General features: G+C 39.1%; 1 protein-coding gene across 1 annotated transcript in view; it reads right to left on the minus strand.

Moving 5' to 3' along the window:
• Positions 1-5659: 5659 nt before the first annotated feature.
• The window catches only part of ENPP2 (ectonucleotide pyrophosphatase/phosphodiesterase 2), a 73208-nt gene continuing 57212 nt past the window's right edge, over positions 5660-21655 (minus strand). The window contains 7 exon segments of the mRNA XM_023530777.1: positions 5660-6239; positions 11081-11237; positions 12604-12736; positions 16022-16099; positions 16772-16907; positions 17903-18039; positions 20165-20183. Coding sequence (XP_023386545.1) covers positions 6069-6239; positions 11081-11237; positions 12604-12736; positions 16022-16099; positions 16772-16907; positions 17903-18039; positions 20165-20183 — 831 coding nt within the window. The 3' untranslated portion in view covers positions 5660-6068.

The raw sequence follows: 21655 nt of genomic DNA on the forward strand, positions 1-21655 counted from the left end.
ACAGTAAAAAATGGCAACTTGTACATCACCTAGAGTGAGAAGGACAATGGGACAGGTAGCGATTTAGGACAGCAGTCACAGACTATAGCCTAAGGGTCAAACCTAGCTAGCCAAATGTTTCAGTCTACCCAACAGCTAAGAAGAGTTAAATTTTTTAGTGGTTGGGGGAAAATAATCTATAGAACAACAATATTTCTTGAAGCATAAAAATGATATGAAATTCAATTGTCAGTGTACACAAATACAGTTAATTGGAACAAAGCAAAGCCCATTCACTTACAGTAGTGATATGGTAGCTTCTGCACTATGAGGGCAGAACTGAGCACTTACAGGCTGTATGACAAAACCTTCTACAGAAAACATTTACCCTGTTCTAGAGAAGGCAGCCAAACAGGCTTCTGCTGATTGCTGATGGGAACAATAGCCTACAAACAATGACAAAGTAAAAAATTATTTTAAGGTTTGTAAGAGAGGCCAAAAATCTGGATTTTTATGTGAAACTTGTTGATTTTTAAGTTTTGGCATCTAATTTATTTTTTTAAATATCATGTGGGCAGAAACAAAGCCATCTGTGGTCTATATCCAAGCCTGCAGGCCACCATTTTGCAAAGTGTGATGTACATCATATGTTTTCCACTAAAGCTTATCCCAAGAGGTAATTATATTAATTAGATCCTTAATTTGAAGGCAAATCTATAACAGCTGACTCTTCATTCATCGATTGTTTTCAATTTAAAATTTGTTTACAGTTCAATTGCTTTACCCATTAGTGCCTTCCCGGGATCATAAATTCTTCTCAACATAAAATCTATAATAGATTTTACATCCTAAAAAGAACAAAATCCTCCCTCCATCACCCGCCTCCTCCAGATATGGCCTATTTCTCCTATTTCCTGTTCCTTCAAAGGGCAGTCTCTCCTTACTGCCTCCAGTGTGGTCTCCCATTCTCTCCTCAGTCCACTGCAGCTTGGCTGCTGTTCAAACCACTTCATAAAATGTCCTTCCAGGAAGGTCCTAGATCACCACCTTATTGCAAAAGTCAATGGAGCCTTTCAAATTCCCGGCTAACTTCCCCCTGGCATTTGGCAGCACTGACCACTTCCTCCATTTTGAAAGTGTCTTCATCCTTGGGTTTCACAATACTCTCTTTCCAGGTTCTCTCTTTATCTCTCAGGCTGCTCCTTCCATCATTTCTTTTTCTTGCCTTGATGTCATTTAACTAGTATTTATTGAACACCTGACATGTACCAAGCATGGTGCTGAGCATTTTCCAAATGTAGCTAGTATATATCTCACTCAAGAAATGAAACTTCATTTCCCTAAAACAAATTTCATTTCTAATCTATGCTTCCAGCTCATATGGCTCACATGATGCTTTAATTTGGACTTTGCTGAGGCTCCCATCTTTCCCTTAGGGTCACACCAGAATCTGGTCAGTAGAAAAGGATGGGAGAAGTACAGCAGACATGTGTGTCTTCACTATGAATGGCTCCACGCCCCTTGAGGTTTGCCGACCTCCTGTTTCCAAGCCACGGCCAGGACCCCCGGGGGCCCTACACTGGTCATACAGCATATTCCAGGGTGTAACTACCTGCTCAGATCTCCAGGCTTCTCTCCACCTCTGAATCCTTGGAAAAGTCCTTTTCTCTCTTGTCACTACAAAGGCTATTTCTTTTCACCTTTTCTGTGGGTTCAGGTTTTCACAAAAGATAGGAAATTCATTAACTTCAGACCTTCTCTCAACCCCTACTCTGCAAAAACCCCAAAGCCAAGAAAACACTTTAACAGGGTACTTTCCTTGGTGGAAAGTAGAAATAAAAATGGAGGGAAAATTTTCCCAGCTTACGTTTCAGTGAGATTTCCTGCCATAATCCTTATGCCAACTCTGGGAAGCGGGTATTATCATCACTGCTTTACAGATGAGGAAATTTAGACTTAAAGTTGCTCGAGGCCGTGTAACTGCCAATCTCCAGCTTTGAACCATGGCCTAATATGGCCTGTGTCCATGCCTCCGCCATGAAATGCTCGTGGTCTTCCTTCCCAGCATGTGGTGGCCGGCGGGGGGGGGGGGGGTCTCAGGTGTTCAGCTGAACGCTAATCAGCACCTGAGGCTCTGCATGAGGAAACTACCTAAAGGCAAGGAAAGAACCACCTGAAGAACTGTGCCCAGAGCTCACACAGGGATTGACATTCCACCTGTTCCCAATAGCCAGAGTGCAAAACTTCCTAAGGCAGGGGCGTCATATCCACTGACATTCCAATCGAAACTAGACATCGCTGCCAAAAGGGATCAAGGTCACACGCCAATAAAATTATGGCAGAGACTTTCAACTAGGCATAAGCATTCAGGAGGGTCTGTGGGAGAAGCTAGGGTTTATGGGAGGTGTTCTCACACTGTCATCTGGAAAATCCTACAGGAAGAACACTGTGTTTCTGACAGCGCTCTCTGTCATAGTAACAGCCTCTCCCCTTAACTTCCTCGTCCCCTCCATAAAGTATCTCCTCCACCTTTGAGTGAAAGGGGACAGCAGAGAGACTGAACTCATTTGACTAAGTGGGCAACTGAGTTTTAGCACACCGAGGGAACAGGACGAAACAACTTCAGGTCTCTGGCTGGGGTGTTTTCATGGCCCAGAGTGGGCCTACAGTTTTTTACCCATAATGATATTAACTGTCTCGGAGGGTGAAGAGAGAGTACGGTTCATCAGCCACTCGCCTATCACATCATGATAATCAAATCTGCGCAAAGCACCATGCGAAGTTCCCTGAAAATAATGAAGAAAAAAACAAGATCCTCCGTCACCGTGTGCACTTGTGGTTCGCAATCCTTTTTCCAAAATAAATCCTTTGGTGATGGATTACTTAGTCAATTATGTTTTTATGGTCGACAAGGCTTCCTAGAAATGCACCCCCACCACCACCAAAAATAAATAAATAAATGCAGCCCAAGCAGGAGCTAGTACTTTTTGTTGGGCCACCAGCAGTGCTCAATTTGCCCCAGCAAATAAAAGTCAAATGTCTTATTCCTCACTGTCCTACACAGCCTCTCTGCTCAAAGCCATGGGATTCCCACTGCTTTACCACTTCCCATCCACAAGGCAGCCCGGTCCTGACTCAGCAGAGAGACAGTGAGAGACAGATGAAGTATGAGGAACACAAACAGGAGGAATCATCCAGACTTAGTTCACAGCCACCCTCTTCCCAACCACCACTAAGAATAATGAGAACTGGAAATTGGAGGCTCCCGAGGAGTTATGCAAACCCCATGGGCATCAAACATTACTTTTCTTCAGAGATTTAAAAAAAAAAAAAAAAGTCAGCTCTCCTAAAAACCATTCAGAATGTTTTTGCCCTTGGGAAACTCTGCGGCTGCTTTCCTGGTTTACATTGTTGACAATGAGCTCATTTTAGAGAGGCAGTTTCTGAATCCATCCACCAAGAACAAGACCACCATGCTAGCAAGCAGTTGGCAACTAACTCAATGAAAGCATGAATGGACCAAGGTCTCAATATATATATTAAAAAAAAAAAAAAAGACACACAGAAGACAAATACCCCCAAAGTCTTCCAGACCTCATTTTAACAGAGTCCCTGTCCATTCAGAGACTTTCATAAATAACCCCACAATTAATGACATGTGTTTATCTGCAAAGCCACTCACCTGAAATATACAGTGGCTGATGTTCTCTCTGGGTATGAAGTTTATTTATGAGAAAATTAAGGGAAGACTTGACCTAAGGATAAAAATAGAGTAGCAGCACTCAACTAAATTTGCCACTGCTCTCCCCAAAAGCCTTGGGCGTAACCTATTTTGAAAAGAGTTCAATCTGAGGTGATATAGCTAAGCAAGGAGCTTGCAACTCTTAAGAAAAATAGAACTATCCCTTTCCCCTTGTAATTCTATTGTCAGGAGACAGAACTATAGCACCTCATAGGTGGACCCTCTCTTACCAGGTGTATTCTACATAGAATTATATCTAGAGCATACTATGTAATTATTGCATATCAAAGTTGGTACAAACTTTGATTCTGAAATCGTAGATTCTGTCACACCGCTGCTTGAGAATTCTCGATTATTTTCCATTGCACTTAGCATGGAATTCAAATACGTCTGTGGCCCCTACAAGGATCTAGTGACCTGTCCTCTACCTACCCGGCCGCTGCATTCAGACATACCTGTTTTCTTTCAGACCATCACACATTCCAAGATCTTTCCAACCCCAGTCCTTGGCCATGCTCTCCCTTCTTGTCCCTATTCTTCTTGAGGCCAGCTCTTCTTATCCTCCAAGTCTTGGTGGTAATGTCATCTACAAGGCTCTTCTCTTTCCACCTTCTTGTCACTCTGTGACTGTTTAATTATCTCAAAGCACATATAGCCAACTAAACTATAGAGATATTTGACGAGGTCTCTTTCTCCCATTAAAGTGCAAGCTCTATGACATCAAGAACCATGTTCTATCCCAATGGCAAGTATAGGTACTGGCATATAGCAGATGCTCAATGAAACATTACTATTAAATAAAGAACGGTCATATTCTGATTCAGCTCTACCATACTTTCACCCTACCCCAAACTACAAAGCCTAATTCAAGCATTCTTCTCCATTCCCGTCATTCTTCCCCTTTCCATAAAATCTTCCTTGAGCTTCTCACTTCTGTTTAGAGATAAGGCATATGAAGTGCCAGAGGCATGCCTAGAACAGTGACTGCTTGATAAATATAGTTACCATTAATATTACCAAATTCGCTTCTCCCAACACATTCCTGTAGCTGTTCCCCAAACATCGGTTTTTCCCTTACTACCTTCATGATTTCATGGATAATACTATCCAACCTATGTTTGTTGTTTTTTATTTGACACAATATATTCCTTCTTACACAAATTTATTTTTAAAAGAAAATTAATGGAAACTTAAAGTCCATTTCACTGACCGTAAAAGGGACAACCATAAAAATTAACATAATGAAAACAAAATAATATTAGCAACTGCTATAGATATGAAAACAGTAAGGTTAGTCTTTCCCAAAGACACAATTGAGAAGACTGAAATTGTTTGAATGACTTCCTTACTCCATGATTCATTATTATTTAAAGCCATAATTGTGTCCATATGAAATCATCCTACCTACCAGTTGGACCCTTCTGTCATTTTGCATTACGACTAGCACTTTTTACTTGGCATTTCTTATCTACCTTGATTGGTTAATTATACTTTTTATGTCTACATCTCATCCCATTTAGTTCTCTTTTATCCTTCATGGTTCTTAAGTTGGTACCTTATACAAAATATGTATCTTTAAAGCTATCTTAGTTGAGTCTAATACTTAGAGCTTTGAACCAACTTGATCAAAAGAAAGTATTCTTCCAAACTTCAAAATATTTTCAAAAGATAGGTGAGAGAGGGTATTCAAGAGTTCTGGTTTCCATTTCCCTCTGGCCTTCTGATTTCCCAAAGATATGGACCTAAACTATCCCAACCAGGCCACAGTAGTTAAATACGATGGACACCCCTTTGGCTGTGTGAACTACATTCAACTAGGAAGAGGGCCCCACACAGAATGTATGCCTTTCATGCATGAATACACAAAAAGCAAACTCTAATTCATAAGTGAAATAAAGGCAGAAAAAAAAAAAACAGAAAAAAACTGAATGTGTGATTTATTATGTTTAAGATTGGTCTATAAGGCTTAAATATGTCTGTCATAATTAACAGTAAATGAATGCAACTTTACAAAATCAGTATTTCAATACAGTACAGGACTAAATGTGGTGACTGTGCATTGAAAAATTAATATTTCCTCAATGCAAATATCAAATTTGCAGCACCATTTAGAAGCTCCCACTACAAATGCAAGCTGCAGTATTTATCACAAGCTCTACGCAGAACACAAGACTACCTAAATCAAGCATTAGAGAAAAACAGTGGAGTCATTCAGGCGTAATATGTCAGATTTGGTACAGGATTAAAATACTAACTTTTTTTAATGTCCTGGTTTCAAATTAATAAATACAAAACAATATAAAAATATACACCAGTTGACAAGACTGTACTGCAGATGATCAGAAAGTTAAATCTCGCTCTCATATGTATGCAGGTATGTCTTTAGGGCCAGAATTTCTGGATAGCTGCGGCTGGTCTTTCGAAAGAAATCCAGACTGGTGAGATGTTCGATGTCCCGCACCCGAGCTGTGTGCATCTTAATGAGTTCTTCTACCCATTTTGACTCATCCTCTGAGCTCTGCAATGGAAACAGAAAACAATAAGAGGCAGGATTTTCCAGAGCAGTTCTCCGAATGGTCAATTTTCTCCATCAATGACCTCTGCACCCTCCAGCACCCAGAGCCAATGAGGGCTATTTCTCCCTGGCCCTCCTACCACTCAGCCACAACCCTGTCGTAATGTGCCACATTGACCTGCCCTTGGCTGTAAACATTTTCAACAGCAATTCACTATACCAAACAAACAAGACATGCGGTGTGAAAGGGCATTTGACTCAAGAGGTTCTCGGAACATAAATCAAAATTAGGAAAACCAAAGGTCCTAGAAAATTCAGTACTTCGTTTCTTTTCTCCACTGTAAAATTGCAATCTTGAGCACAGAGCACAAGCAATTAGGAACGCTCTTCTGCCTCCCTGGGAAAGTGAAGAGCGTGTGCGCAATGCACAAAATTATGCGTGTGCATTCCTAGTCTTTCGGATGAACCCGTTACACCAACATCATCATCTATCAGATTGCAATGAATTGATATTTGGATAATGAGTTTGACTTGAAACAGCTCAGTGATACTCCTGGCATTTTGGAGGCCCAGGAGGCCTGGATTAGGATTGTGGCTCTACCACTTTTGGGCTATGAGACTTCGGTCAAGCTCCTTGACCCTCTAGGTTTCAGTTTCTCCTTCGGTTCACAAAGATAATCATCCTTATTGCTGCAGCTCCTTAGGAGGTAGAAAGAAGAAGAGGAAGGAAGAAGGGGGATACAAGGTAAAGTAAGGAAACACCAACACAGGATAAAAGAAAGAAACTCTCCTTCTTCTGTCTTAGCTACTTGCCAAGAACTGCTTCAATGGCACACATCCCAGATGAAGGACATTCGGATGTCCCACACCAAACAATCTATTTCATATCTCAGTTGAAACTAAAAAGCAACTCAGGTGAATCAGTCCTTTCCATTTTAAAAATATCTTCTTTCACTTTTGAAGTCGAAAGAAAGAATGAGACCTGTGGGCCCTGAGAATTATGGGGAATTGCCTACCTTCGTTAGTAGACATGAAGCAGGCAGGTCTTTGAAAATAATTTTATTCCCAAATGCCCCCTAAATTATAATGGCTCCCAAAAATCTTTCTACAAGCTGAAGGGTGGCTGCATGTCCCAGGGCTGAGAACATGCAGACAAGCCTCCATCCAGCTCTTTTCCCGCTAGTGGTCTCAATGAACTACCCACCAAAGCCCAAGAACCTGCAATGGATTTTCTCGGAAAGCTCCAACCCACACAGTCCTGGACAGGGAGCTACAGCAGCTTGTGCCAGTGCTAAATATGTACCATGAGGGTGTTGGTTCAGGAAACTGATGCCTGGTCATCCTAGGCAAAATGAAGAAATGGGAAGAAATTGCTTTGGAGGCTGGAGAAGTAAGGATTTTAACCCTCCATGCCCCACCCTTCTAACCCAAGCTAACCGAGATCTCTGCGATTCACAGGAAAGGAACGACCTAAATATAACTCTACCCACAACGGTACTGACCAATCCTCAGTGTGACCATATAATTAACGAAGTAGGAGGTCTCCAAACCTCTCAGGACCCCCTCAGAGTAAGCAGAGTAAGCATGAAGCTATATTTTAGGAGAATTTTCATATTCAACTCACTTATTTGATTTTCAATGGCAAGTCTAATTTTTCCTTTGTAAATGCAACATTTGAATGTGTGGACAAGAGGTGAAAAAGGTTTTTCATAATTTAAATAACGGTCAGCTGGGATTATAAGAATTCAGGGGGAAATCTGTCTTTTTCTATTTCTTTATTTGGGAAATGATTTGCCAAACTCATTTGAGGGACAGTCTCTCCTGGTTTTCACATGCTAAAATCTAGTGACCAATTAGTCACCAGGAAATACTGGCCGTGCTACATGTGAAAAAAAAAATATGTCTTCTGCCTGATGTTGACTGGCAATCTATGGAAGTATTTGCTGAGGGAGACTCTAGTGTCAAATGCAAAATGAATAAAATTCAAATAAAAGTCCATGTGCACCAAGGGAGGTAGGAAAGGAAAAGCTTTCAGAATAAACAACTTAGAACATTAATACAAACAAAAGCACAATCCATGAACTTCTTTCTTGCTATGGGAATTTACTCTTCACCTGCTTTTTCTCCCTGACTTTTTCCCAATTGAGTTTGTGAATTCAAGTCCCTTCAGTTTTAAAGGGAACTGCAAAGCAAGGACAGGTTTCTACGTAGATAGTGGGGTTCTTCAGTAAGAAGCATGCTGCCCATGAACTCTATACAAAATACCTCTAAGCTCTCTGTAGACTCAGGAACCAGGAAGGAGAGGAAGATACATTAGTGAATTTCATTTGTCAGGTGAAAACTCTATGGTGACTACAGAACTGCTTTGACCTGAATTTGGAACATTTTCAAACTGTCCCATCACCAAGTCCCCTAACAACAGAGAAACCGTGAACGTGTATTGAACGTGTACTCCCTAGGAATCTCAGTATACCTCAAATGGACTATTAGGAATCAAATGCTCTTTGTAGTCTCTGCTTTACCTTAAGAATGCATGGCAATTTTGAATTTCACTCCATAACATATGTGTTTATTTTTCTGCAAAAATTTTATTTCCTCACAAGTTTTTAGGAAAACTGAAGTTCAAATAAAGTATATTACGTACCAACACAGAGGCATCACATCCCCCAGTACAGCATTTGTTACTCTTGTGGTTACGAATAGTCAAGATTGAAATAAATCAGACAAAAAACGTTGTGAGCCATATGATTTCACTCATATGCGGGATATAAAACTGAAAGCAACAAACGAACAAGACGAAAACTTATAGACAGACAACAGTTTAGTGGTTACCAGAGGGAAAGGGGAGGAGGGGAGGAGGTAGAAAAGGATAAAGGGGGAAATTTAACTTTGGGTGGTGAACACACAATGCAATATATACTGGTGATGAATTATTGAATTGTACACTTGAACCTATATAATTTTATTAACCAATGTCATTCCAATAAATTTAACTTTTAAAAATGTAAAAAAAAAATTGAGGTTAAGCCCATAAATTGTCTTACTTATGTCTTCTCCACTTCCCATTCAATTCTTTATAAGATCTTATTGATCTTTTTGGTATAGTATTGCTGCCTTCTACCCTTCTCTTTATGCTTCTAAGATTGCAAACCCAGTCTTAGTTGTTACCTCAATTCTGTGAATCTTGCCAAAGCCCTTTAAGTATCATGTTTGATCTCCTCCAATGCACATTTATCTCCCCAAAGAGAAGCCTAAAATGTTGCTCTTATGCTTAAACATTTTCCATGGCTTTCTAATGCCTGAGTGATAAGAAAAAACTGCTGAGGCCCCACTATGGAAACCTGATCAGTTTAAAGAGGATAGGCTTTTGGAGTCAGAAGTTTTGAATCTAAAGTTCTGCTCTCGTACTAACTAACCAGGCAACCATGTAACACTTTCTCTTTATTCACTATAGGTTTCTCAATAGGTTTAAAAAAAAAGGCACGGGTATAGGAAGAATATATATACCTGCTTCATAGAGTAATTACATGATTAGAAATAATATATGTAGAGGACCTGTACAGTACTTGGGGGGTGGGGATCACACATACTCAATAAATGGTCACAACCACTACAACTACTGCTACTGTGAATATTATTACTAGTTCTTTTATTTTAAATTTGATTTCAAGCAGCTTCTAAAATCTTATCTCCCTCTATTACCCTCATTTCCAATATTCTGGCCAAACATAATTAGCTTTCTTGGCCATATTTCAATTTTCTTTTTTTTCCCCCCACAATCCCTATTTTGCCTTGGATATTCACAGCCTCCATCTTCACCTATAACTGAAGCCATAGCCCCAGAGCTACCTTGCCCAGGAAGCCGATGACTTTCATTGAAGCTATTCTCACAGCGCTTCACCTTTTAGCAATTTCCGTACCTGTTTCATTCACTCCCTGCCACTGAAAGCTGCCTAAATAGTGACTAATTCGCACACTATTGCTTCTCCCAGAGTACCTTACACAATCTGGGAATTTGAGTAGTGCTTGTTGACTAAGAATCCTCTTTGTAGATTTTATCCCTGCTCCTTCTGTTAAATGAAACAAAAGCATAAAGACTATTACTTCTAACATTGCCTTGGAGCTCAGACTTTCCACCACATTAAAGAGACCTGGAGTAATTGTGTGATCTGTACCCGAGTGCAGAATTAGTTCAGGGTCGGGAGCCCATAGCAAGGCTCCTGTCTACCTGCCTGGGGCTTCTCATCCTGCCATCCTGCCTCCACGTAGGAAAAAGTGAATCAGGAGTCATCTGTGCTATTTGAGAATGGGGCTACCTGTTATATATGCCCTCATAACTAGTAGCAAATGAAAATCTGATTTGTAAAGCACATATTTCTTTGTGTCTTCTTAAATGTTATTCTTACAGAAATTTTCAAACATCCACAAAAGTAGAGAGAATAATAGAATGAGCTCTCATGAATTCTTACCTAGTTTCAACGGTTATCAAAATGTTGCTACTTTCCTCTTTCTTTTTATAAAATCTATATGTCTTTTGCAAAACTAAAAACATTTGGGCACTTTTATCATTTACCAAAATTGAACACATAAATAGAACTATGTTAAATGTGCACGCGCGCGCGCACACACACACACATATTCTTACACTGGACAATAAAAAGCCATTAAAACACACATTTCCCAAGTATTAAGTAAAGTTTTGTTTGGGTCCTTTGTTCTTTCCCCTTGGCTGTATAATTCAAATGTCTTATAATAAGTGTGCTCTGGTTTAACAGTAGGAATATAAGTTGAGAAATAAAGATGAGTTATGGAAGCAAATCCTAAAGGACTCTTTTTGAACTCACATTGCAGCTCTCTTCGTTGTCAGGTCTGTGAGGAAGAATGAATGAGGAGACAGAGAGGGGGCCATCACACTTGTCCGCAGGCTGAGTGAAATCCAGGCAGCTGGTGATGATGCTGTAGTAGTGAGTTGGAACAGGAATAGAACTGCCTTCCACGTACCTGAAACAGGAAGGTCGAATAAAATTAGAACTGATGCGGTAGGTTTCTTTTTGAAGTGATGACCAATGAATATTGCCTAGGTCATTAAAATTCGTTCCCACTCAGTCATTTTTCTCTTCTAAGCACTAGTTCAATTCTGAATCTTTGAACATGTTTTTGCTGCCTGAAATCGTCCTCTCTCAATCTGGTAGAGCGAAAAAGATATTTCAAGGAAAGAAAACAGCCCAAAATAGGACTTGGATGCCGGTTATGATTACTAGGTCAATGTAGTAGAAACGTAAGGCTGGAAGAGTCAACAAAAGCCAAATTATGGAGGGTTCGGAGTGCCGAGTTGTGGGGTTTGGGCATGACTGTTTAGACAGCAACACTCCCCTGAAGGTTTCCATGCTAGGGAATGTCAGTATGAGATTCCTGTTTTAGGGAGACAACTTCATCATAGAGTTGTGTAAAACAGACCAGAGACAGCAGACACTGAAGCTAGGGCGAGTACAGCCCTTTCAAGCCCCAGCGAGAGCCTGAACGGGGTACAGAGATTTCACATACTGGAGAAAATACTAAAGACTGAGTGCTAGCGATGAGCTGGAGGTATAAAAAAGTATTTCCCAGTAGAAAAAAGTACAAAAATCACAATTCCTCACCTGGTTTTCTATTCTCTTAATTTTAATCATTTTCAAAATATTGAAATTGTGATTGAGCTAACATAATTCTGGCTAAAAACTACAATGGCCAGCAATAAAATAAATGTACAATTAAGATGAAATTTCTCTTATGAATGACTGAAAAGGAAATAAGATAACTTCTGCTGTATTAGTTATCTGTATAGAAAAAATTAAACCCTCATATTTTATGCTGCTCTGATCATTCCATGCATGTATAAAATTAAATGATGACATTAAGAATTTGTTGTATTTTTATCCTCTCGCCTTTTCCATCAGAGTGTAAGGTCCTTGTGAACACAGTGTTTTTACTCCAACAGCCAAAGTCTATATGCAATTTCCTATTGAGATGTACCAACTCAAAAAATCTAAGGGATTCTAAAAGGCCCCCAAATAATGAAGATTAGGTGAAAATTACCATCTTCCCACAGAAATGTTGTTAAACAATAAATGACAATCTTTTTAAAAAATCATTTGATACATTATCTTTCCTGGAATAGAAGAGTGCATTTATTTGCCACAAAATCTAATTCCATTTCAACCACCAATGTCACACTTCATCAAAAGTCTAAAAGAATCACAAGGAGATTCAAAGAGCAAAAGATTAAAGAGGTATCAGCTCTTCTTCAGCACATGAATGTTTGAGAAAATAGTCTTGAGTGAGATCTTGGAATTTAAAAACGCACATTGATTGGAAATGAAAAGCTTACTGTTTGATTTTGTCTTGTGTGTCATGTAAGCCATCGTAGTCATAGTCAAAAATTGGTCCACTTATCACATTAACTCCATTCCTTTCTGAAGCATATTTCTTCACCAACACCCTTTGGAAATAATTCCAGACTCCTGTGCAAAGACAAAATTAGTTCCTCATGAACAAAACTCCTTGCTTGGGCCAAATTCTCTCTCGGATGCATTCTACAAGCCAAATGTCACAAGCCAAGAAACAATAGCACTGTAGTGATTCTTGAGCAGGATCCATCCTAAAGCAGCAGCTGTGTGTGTGTGTCATATGTGAGCCAGAAAAGAGAAAGAGATGGAGACATTAGTTGGGGAGTTTACCCTAGCCCAGTAAGTCAGGGAAGGATTTACAGATGAAGTAACTGAGCTGAGAACTGAAGGATATGTGGGTATTTCCTAAGTGAAGAGGTAGAGATAGGGCATTCCACGCAGGGGGAACAGAATGTACGAAAGAGGAAGTACGGCATTTGTGAGAAATTAAAAAAGGCTTTAATCTTTTTTCCCCTTCATTATCTCACAGATATGCTGATTCCCCAGATTATGTTTCTAGACCTGACAGAGCTCTAGACATGCTTATCCAACCACCCATCTCATGTTCCACTTGAATACCTAGGAATCATGGAGAGCAAAAATTATCCATACAGAATTCTTGATTTTCCTTCTTAACCTTGCTCCAACTTTTGGCTTCTCCATCATAGTTAATGGCACTCACACTCACCTAGATATTCAGGTCAAAATCCTCTGAGTCATCCCTGATTTCTCTTCTTATACACATGTGAACCGCACCACCTCCAAAATACATTTCAGTCATGCAATCTAACCACTTCTCACCATTTTTACTGTGTTCATTCTGTTCTAAGTTACTATCCTCTCTGAAATGAACTACTACAAAAGACTACTTCCTGGGCTCCCTGTAAGAAACTCTTACTTCCTGTAGCCCATGCCCTGTACAGTAGCCAAATAGATTCTTTACATCATAAATTTCTGTAATATACTCCCCCAACACCCATTTCTAACACTCCAGATGATTTCTCATTGTAAGTAATTAGAATATAATCCCAACTTTTCACTGTGCCCCCCTATCCCCCACCTCCCTGGCTTTACTTCCTACCCTTTTTCCCTCAGAGAGATGGCTTTCTTCCTGTCCCCACCGTAGCCAAACTTGTTTCCAACTAAGCTTTTGCATTTGTTCTTCCTTTTGCCTGGAAAACTCACATCCTGATCTGTGTATGTCAGGTTTCTCCTCTGTTACTCACTTCTCAGTTCTCAAGGTCACCCGCTGGAGAAGACTTAATTGTCTACTCCAGCTCCAATTTATATTATGGCCAATCAGAGGAGCAGGATGGAAAAAAGGAGAAAGGCAAAAGAAGGGAATAAAAGAAGAGGACAGAAAAGGCAAACAATGAGTTGATTTTGATATGTTAGATTCAACTTCCTGTGCTCTATCCTACATGGGTGTTATGAGGTTCAAGTGTTATCGCCTCTTACCTCCCCTTAGTAAAAAGTACTTGGCCATTTTTCTTGTAGTATTTGAACTGCTCTTTATATCCTCTGATACTCTACCCTGAATGAGAAAGGACAGACCACCAAAGCCAAAATGCTATACATAATTATTTGCAATAAAGAAAGGACAGTGAGAGAGAAGTTCAAATGTTAACTTAAGCATAAAAACTGGAGAGGAAAGGAGGGAAAGAAACAACAATGAGAACAGTCAAAAGGCCCAACCCACAGAGAGGCAGCATGTGAAAAGCCGTCTCCTAGTGAAGAAGAGTGAGCCCTCTGTGTAAGGCCTTCTGCCACGCCAGCCTCAGGGCGGCACTGACTGTTTCCTGTATTACTGCTTGCTCATAAGGCATCCGTGAAGAATAAAAAATCCAGGAAATCCTGATTTGTGGAAATTAAATGAAGCTGCATTTCATGCAATATTATGGCAAATGTATCTATGTGGCTTTCTGAAACATTTCGCAATTGGGCCTGAGAAGAAACCAGGAAACCTCCTTCTAGGAGCATACTTTAATTTTTCACTCATAGGTAATGAATCCTACCTTTGAATAAACCTCTATTTACTACCCTAGGACATCAAATAAATTTTTTTTTTTCTCTAAACCATGCTGGCCATTTCACCAATGTTAAATTGGGAAGGATTGCCACTCCAGATGACACTCCACAATCATTTGCTCCTATGAATCCTATTTTGAGACTTTATTTCAGCCCTGAGAGGCCTGTAACACAGCCCAAGTCTCCTTTACCAAGTAGGTAGAGGTACCTCTTTTCCCTATCTTCCCTATAAGCATATAGGTTTGCTCACTCTAAATGAACTAAAGGGAAGCAAAAGCCACCACTCCTTAATGCTTTCTCTATGTTTGACTACATGGATGGATGGATGGATGGATGGATGGATGGATGGATGGATGGATGGATGGATGGATGAATGGATGGATGAGTAGATGGATGAGTGGATGGATGGATGGATGGATGAGTGGATGGATAGATGGATGGATAGATGGATGGATGGATGGATAGATGGATGGATGGATGGATGGATGGATGGATGGATGGATGGATGGATGGATGGATGAATGGATTCTTTGTTACCAGAAATAGAAAACAAGTTGTTTTGGCCACTGGAAAATTAAATCATAAACCTATATATAAACCACAGATATCACGCAATCAACTCTTAATTTTACAAATGAGAGTTTAAATGGCATTTCTATAATCATGTAGCTAGAGGTCACACTCCTGGGACTAGAATTCAGCTTTTGGCCCGGGGCTCATTGTGCCTATACCATTCATAGCATCACTATCAACCACAAATATTTATGTCATGTACAAAGAAATTATGAGTGTTCAAAGAAGCCAAGATAATTTGCACAGCTCTAAAACTAATTTAATACTCAGATGATTCAGAATGCCATCGAGCTCTTACGGGAGTTTCAGGGTCAACATTCAAAATTCATCATCACCATCATCACCCGAAAGGGGGGAAATGCTAGTAGCTTTTATTATACCATCCAATAAGTAAATATGGATGCTGTTGAATGTCAAGTCGGCCTCCGAAATACAGAAAAGACTCTTTTTAACCAGTCATACAATGAACATTGAAATAAAGGGAACACCAGATTGTATAGAAAACACAAACTTGGTTTAGTTCATGATCTGGGTCATTTCTTGTGATTAATTTCATAATTATAAACAATGGATGAAGAATCTGACAACTGTCCTCACAGATTCATAATTTGAACTAACAGTAGATGATTTACATGAAAGGTCTTCAAAAATTAAAAAGGTTAAATACAAAAAGTTGTACCAAGGAAGAAAAGGTAAGTAGCAAACTTAGAAATGTTTTTTTTTTTCATCAACAGTTTACTACGTAAATATTGGACTTACGTTTGAAAGCAGGATACATTGGGACCATATTGGTTACAAGGAATGTATCATATTTAGCTTCTGGTGAAGAGCTCAGATCTAAACATTAAGAAAACAGTGTCGTTACTTACCCAAACCTCTAACAATTAAAAAAAAATCAGTCTTCTAAAATGATCCAAATGTCAAGAAGTGACTGGATCTACTTTTTTATTCCTACTCAAGCCTTCCTTTAAATAGAATTTCCTACTTCCCCTCCCACTCAATTTCTTTCTTTCACTCAATAGTTCTCTCTCAAAAAATTTTTACGATGCTTTTTCTTCCTACCTAGTCTTGGGTCTAATAAATATTATGGAAATAAGTATTTGATTTCACTATTGTAATTTTGGACTTTAAAAAATGTCATCAAAGTAATGAGAGATAATTAAAGGGTTTCATGTATTCTTAAGAGATCACCTGTATGGTATTATTAAAATGATTCATGTCTTAATAATTTACCATTTCACTTTCAGATTCTCAATTAATGATGTGAAGGGTGCAAAGAATATTCCCTTGCACTTTAGAAATCCCCTGGAGAAGAGAATTTATAAAAGCTGGTCTCTTTTCTGGCCAGTTTTGGAAGGATCCCATAGACGTTTATCTCTTCGATCTCTGGAGCACTCATTTTGAAGAAAACCTGCAAACCACTTGGTCCTAAATACCAAGTTGCACACTCTAGACGCTACGAAATTACATCCCTCTAAGATGATCAGATCCTGATACTCTATAACTTACAAGGAGGGAAGAGGAATCCATAGGACATCTGTTTATCATTTTTGTAGGCTAAACAGCTCTGACTGAAACTCGGAGAGACACGGACATCAGGCCGGACGCAATTGGTCAAGTGCTCGGGGATGCCAGAGACCTCAGCCTGCATAGTGAGTCAGAGGTATTCAGCAGCGTCATTGCAAAGACAATGTCAAACCAACAGGGAAATACTGAAACCAGAATCAAAACCCCTCTAGCTTTTACTATAGCTCATATTCTCACATTCTGACTCCTTAAAAAAATTTTTCAAAACGGCCTCAGTTTTAAATACGGTAAGCCAGTAATTTTCAAACTCTTATTTTTCTTTAGCAGCAGAACTCTCTTGATAAAGTCTTAAATAAAGCAATATAGAAAGCAGAATATAAAGCAGAAATCCTATTGTTGAAATAATGAATAGAATTCTAGAGAAGACAAAAAAATAACACTCTGAGAAATTATATAGACATTTATATGTATATAAAAAGAAAGACTGCATGCATATTGCATGTGCCAGTGCATACACACACGCATACAGCACACATTAACAAGAAGCTATGTTTGGGGTAAGGGAAGTACTCATTTGCATTCAGAAATTAAAAACACATTCCCAACTGCCAAACGATTTTTTCTAACTCTTGATAGAAACTTACCTATCTCATTTTCATCAAAACTGAAACTCCAACATGAAGCTTTTATTAAAAAACAGATAGGATGCTGATAGTGGGGGCAGGGAGGTTATGTTGCGTGTCGGGGGTGGGGGTATATGGGGACTCTGTGTCCTTTTCACTTTATTTTGCTATGAACCTAAAACTGCTCTGAAAATTAAAGTCTATTAAAACTAACAAACGAATCTTGGTGGGCTCTATAACTATTGGCCAATACCAAGCAGAATAAAAGAAACTAGAAAAATTAGTAGGAGCTTTTCAATATTTCACATAGTACCATGAAGTTATTACACCATGGAATAAAATTGAGTTTAAAATATCATGCAATAGATCCAACACTGAATATTTTTAATCAGGAAAAATTAAAAACTTTTCTAAGACAAAATTCTGTTAAGCAAGCAATTATTATATTAACACATCAAGAATTTTTATAAAACTCAGTTTTCTCAACGACCTGTTTGGAAACAGTGTATGATGTCCACAGTGGCATCAGGAATATTTCGCTATAACCGCTTTCAAAGTCAGTATGATATAAAATATCATATCTAGTCCGATAGAGCACTGCAGGCCGTCCATAGAGGAGGTGTCTCTCTAGGAAAGAAAAAATAAACTGTGTTAAAACACGAATTAACCTTTATATCAAACGTTAAATATTGGAAGAGAGTCCAGTTGTCCAAAATTTGCTTGTTTACTTATTAATAATGTAGAGCTCCTTCTCCTTAATTTAATCAAGTTAGTTTTCCTAATACTTTTGTGGTTTATCTGATCACTTAAGCATGGGTCAAAGCTTACAGTTACCAAAACTATAATGTAAATGTCATACTTATTTCAATGCCTTTTTTCAGTTATAAAGAATTTTAATCTGCATAGGGGGGAGAAAATATGATTAGTAAATTTTGAAAGGGTTCAGCTGAATGAGAAGTCAATAGGATTGATTTTTGTAGAATTCATTTGACTCCTGAAAAGGTTCATCAAATTAACCGATGATTTAATTAAGAGGAAGGCACCCTTTGATCATTAGTTGCAAACAGCAACTCAAATATGCATTACTTCAGCATAAATAGTGAGTAGTAATGAGCATTTAAAGTAAGCAGCTTTGTCACACAGAGGAAAACTCTTTAAGTACGAACTTAAAGGAACATGTATAGATAAAATATATTGGAATTCAAGAGTGTCATTTAAATACAGAAGAGGGGAGGTCTCCAGTTACCAAAGAACTCAGTTAAGACCCCAGAATGTAGATCCAGACCTCCAAGAGAAAGCTCTCCTTTTAGGAAAAATAAAAGATCTGAAACCTTACTCTTTTAAGAAGAGATGGGAGTTTAGTGTGTAAACTTTCATTCCACACCCACAATAAATGGCTGGAGCTTGACCTGCCCGTTTTGGATAGGCTAAAGTCAGAACTTCCATAGATTCTTGGAAATTGGGGTCCTACAGACCAAAATATTTAAAGATTGAGGTATTGATAATGCACAATTAGGCAATGCACAATTCCCTAAGTGATAATCAAAAAATTTTTTTATGATTATTTTTATTAGAGAAAATCAGTTCTGGCAATCACTTATTAAATTATTTATACATGTTGCTTTAATTAAAGTATTACTATTCTATGCAAGTAACAGAGGAAACTCTTCGTAGAATAATTTGCAAGACCCTCCCCAAGTAGAACTGCAGATTTGAGGCAAGGCGGCCCACACTGGTACAGCGCAAGCCTGTCTGGGTAGTTTGGCTTCAGCACTGCAGTAAATGCCTTGGTTAAGCTGCCAAATTTGGGGACCCATCCCTAAGAATCAGAACATAATATGATAACATTATATAAAAGAAATATAATGAACAAATAAAAAGCCAGCAAATCATAACAGTAGTACTTGGGGCAGTAAACCAAGTGAGACTTTCCTTTGAAACTCAAACCAAACCTTTTCTAGGTTCAAAATTTCCATTAACGTTTTCCTGGTTTTCATTTTTGTTGCCTCTGAACTTCCTGGTTTCAGCTGGAAGCAGAAGTATCAAAATTCTTTGAGAAGCTATTCTCTTTTTATCGTTCAAGTTTTAATGCTTACCAAACACATTCTTCCGAATTCAAATGCAAACCTAGCATCTAATCTATTCCATGAAGGGACAATAGAACAGCAGCCATAGTTCTCCATGCAATACCCCTCTTTAGAGCAGCCACTAAACAATAATCTTGGGCAATCTATAGACTCCACCAACTCTGGCTTCCCTTCTGGTCCTCCTCATTTATTGGCATCAGTACAGTCCCCACAGAACATGTGAAGCTAAGCCAGGTGGACCCCACATCCCAGTGTATGCCTGTCACCCTAGCATAATTGTTAAGAGTGCCTCTTTCCATACTCAAAAATAGATGGCAAATAAAATGATCACATAGTTCAGCCCTCGTGGAAGAGACACGAGGAGAGGAAGTGAGGGGACAAAAGTGGAAGAGACGTCTTAAGATTTACTCTCTCCTGAAAGATTTCCCCAATTTAGCTACCTATCTCTATTCACTCTTCTGCTCTGCATGTATAGACTCAATTCTCTTCAGGAAATGTGCACTTCATAGCTTCCAACTGCAGTTTTTGGCACATAGCTGCAGGACAAATATATCACTGTATGACTAACTTCTTCTCAATCGTTAACTGTGCATTTATGGCATGAAGGAAAAACAATGCAATGGTTTCGACAGTTTCCTAAAACCCAACCAATTTCCCCAACCGACCCAAAGAATCTCCTTGGGTCTCCCTGGAGCATCATAATTTCATCTAACAAAGAGGTGACATCATCTTCACAGTAAGAAACACAAACTTTAAAATCCAGAATCAAAATTTAGATTTCCCTTTTTCAGTTTATCAAAGTATCAAAGAACCACAGATTCTTGGTCACAGCTTAACTCTGCTACTCTTTATGACATCGTGGGCAAGCCACCCATTTGCATTTCTGTTTAGCAAAAGTCTCTACTGGAGCCATAAGGGTACCCGCATCTCAGTCTTTGGACACATAAGCTCTTCATCTCAAGACCAGCCACCCTGGAGACAAGCCTGCATGCCTCTGCTTTAGAAGTATGTCTGTCTTGATTCCTTAATGGGTCTAGAACAGTCCATGTCTTCTCAGGTTAGGCTGCTACTCCATGGAATTCCAGACAAGGCCTTCATCCCACATCCCCGGTCCCTGTTTACAATAGTCTCTGGCGTTTTGGGTACACGCCAATGTTCTCCTCCAGATACCACATTTGGCAAAATGCTGTGAGGCGAAACCTTTTTAAGTGGCGTGGACTTGCTCAGCTCTCACTCTTTTCATCTTCCAAAATTCGGTCATCCAGACTCGAGTTTGTGTTTCTTTTCCCTCCTCAGCTTCCTGATTCATATTCCCACAGCTTAATTGGCTTACTTAAGTGCCTACATGAAAATCTCCCCTTTTTGTTTTTATAAAATGTTCACTTCCATAATAATATGCTCTTACATTTTACCACAAAATCTCTGCCCAGGGTCTTTCTTTCTCCTGCATCCTATCTCCTACCTTGCCTTGCAAGTACCTACTACAGTGACTGCCGTGTCAACCTCCTCTGGGAGTAGATCTGACGCCTCTTTTAGTATCCTGTCCTTTCTTACCTCAACCCTTAAAACACCATGTTGTAATTCATCAACTGGTTAAATCTCACAATAAAATAACAATAAGCACAGAGATTTTTATCTGTTTTGTTCACGATTGTATCCCTATCTCCAGCACATAATATCTACTTAGTAAATACTTGTCAAATGCTTGTTCTATTTCTTAAAATGCCATCTTTACGACTCTAAAGAACAAGCCTCCTAATGTGAGCTGCCTACTATAACTCTAAGAGGTAGACTAAGTAGATCAATATCATCCTCACTTTTCTGAGAAGGAACTGGAGGTTCACGATTTGTAAAAGATAATTCAGCTACATGGCAACATCCAAAATCTAGGCTTCCATCCTCCTTGTCCATTATTCTTCTCAGCATTTTCAAAATAGTCTACAGGTGCATGCTGACTGCCAGGTTATTCTAATGGAGGGCACATCTCAATGAAGAACCAGCTAGTCCTGGGTATGAGCTTTGCCTGAGTCGTGACTACTGAGGAAAGCAATCTGTATCAAAGCATCTAGTACCTCAGAATCAACTTCCAAACCCTATTTTGCACCAAGATTCTCTCCTGACATAGTCTCTTTATTCCAACTCCTAGAATAAGAAGC

This window comes from Pteropus vampyrus, unplaced genomic scaffold, assembly GCF_000151845.1.
Source record: "Pteropus vampyrus isolate Shadow unplaced genomic scaffold, Pvam_2.0 Scaffold54, whole genome shotgun sequence".
Classification (NCBI taxonomy): Eukaryota; Metazoa; Chordata; class Mammalia; order Chiroptera; family Pteropodidae; genus Pteropus; species Pteropus vampyrus.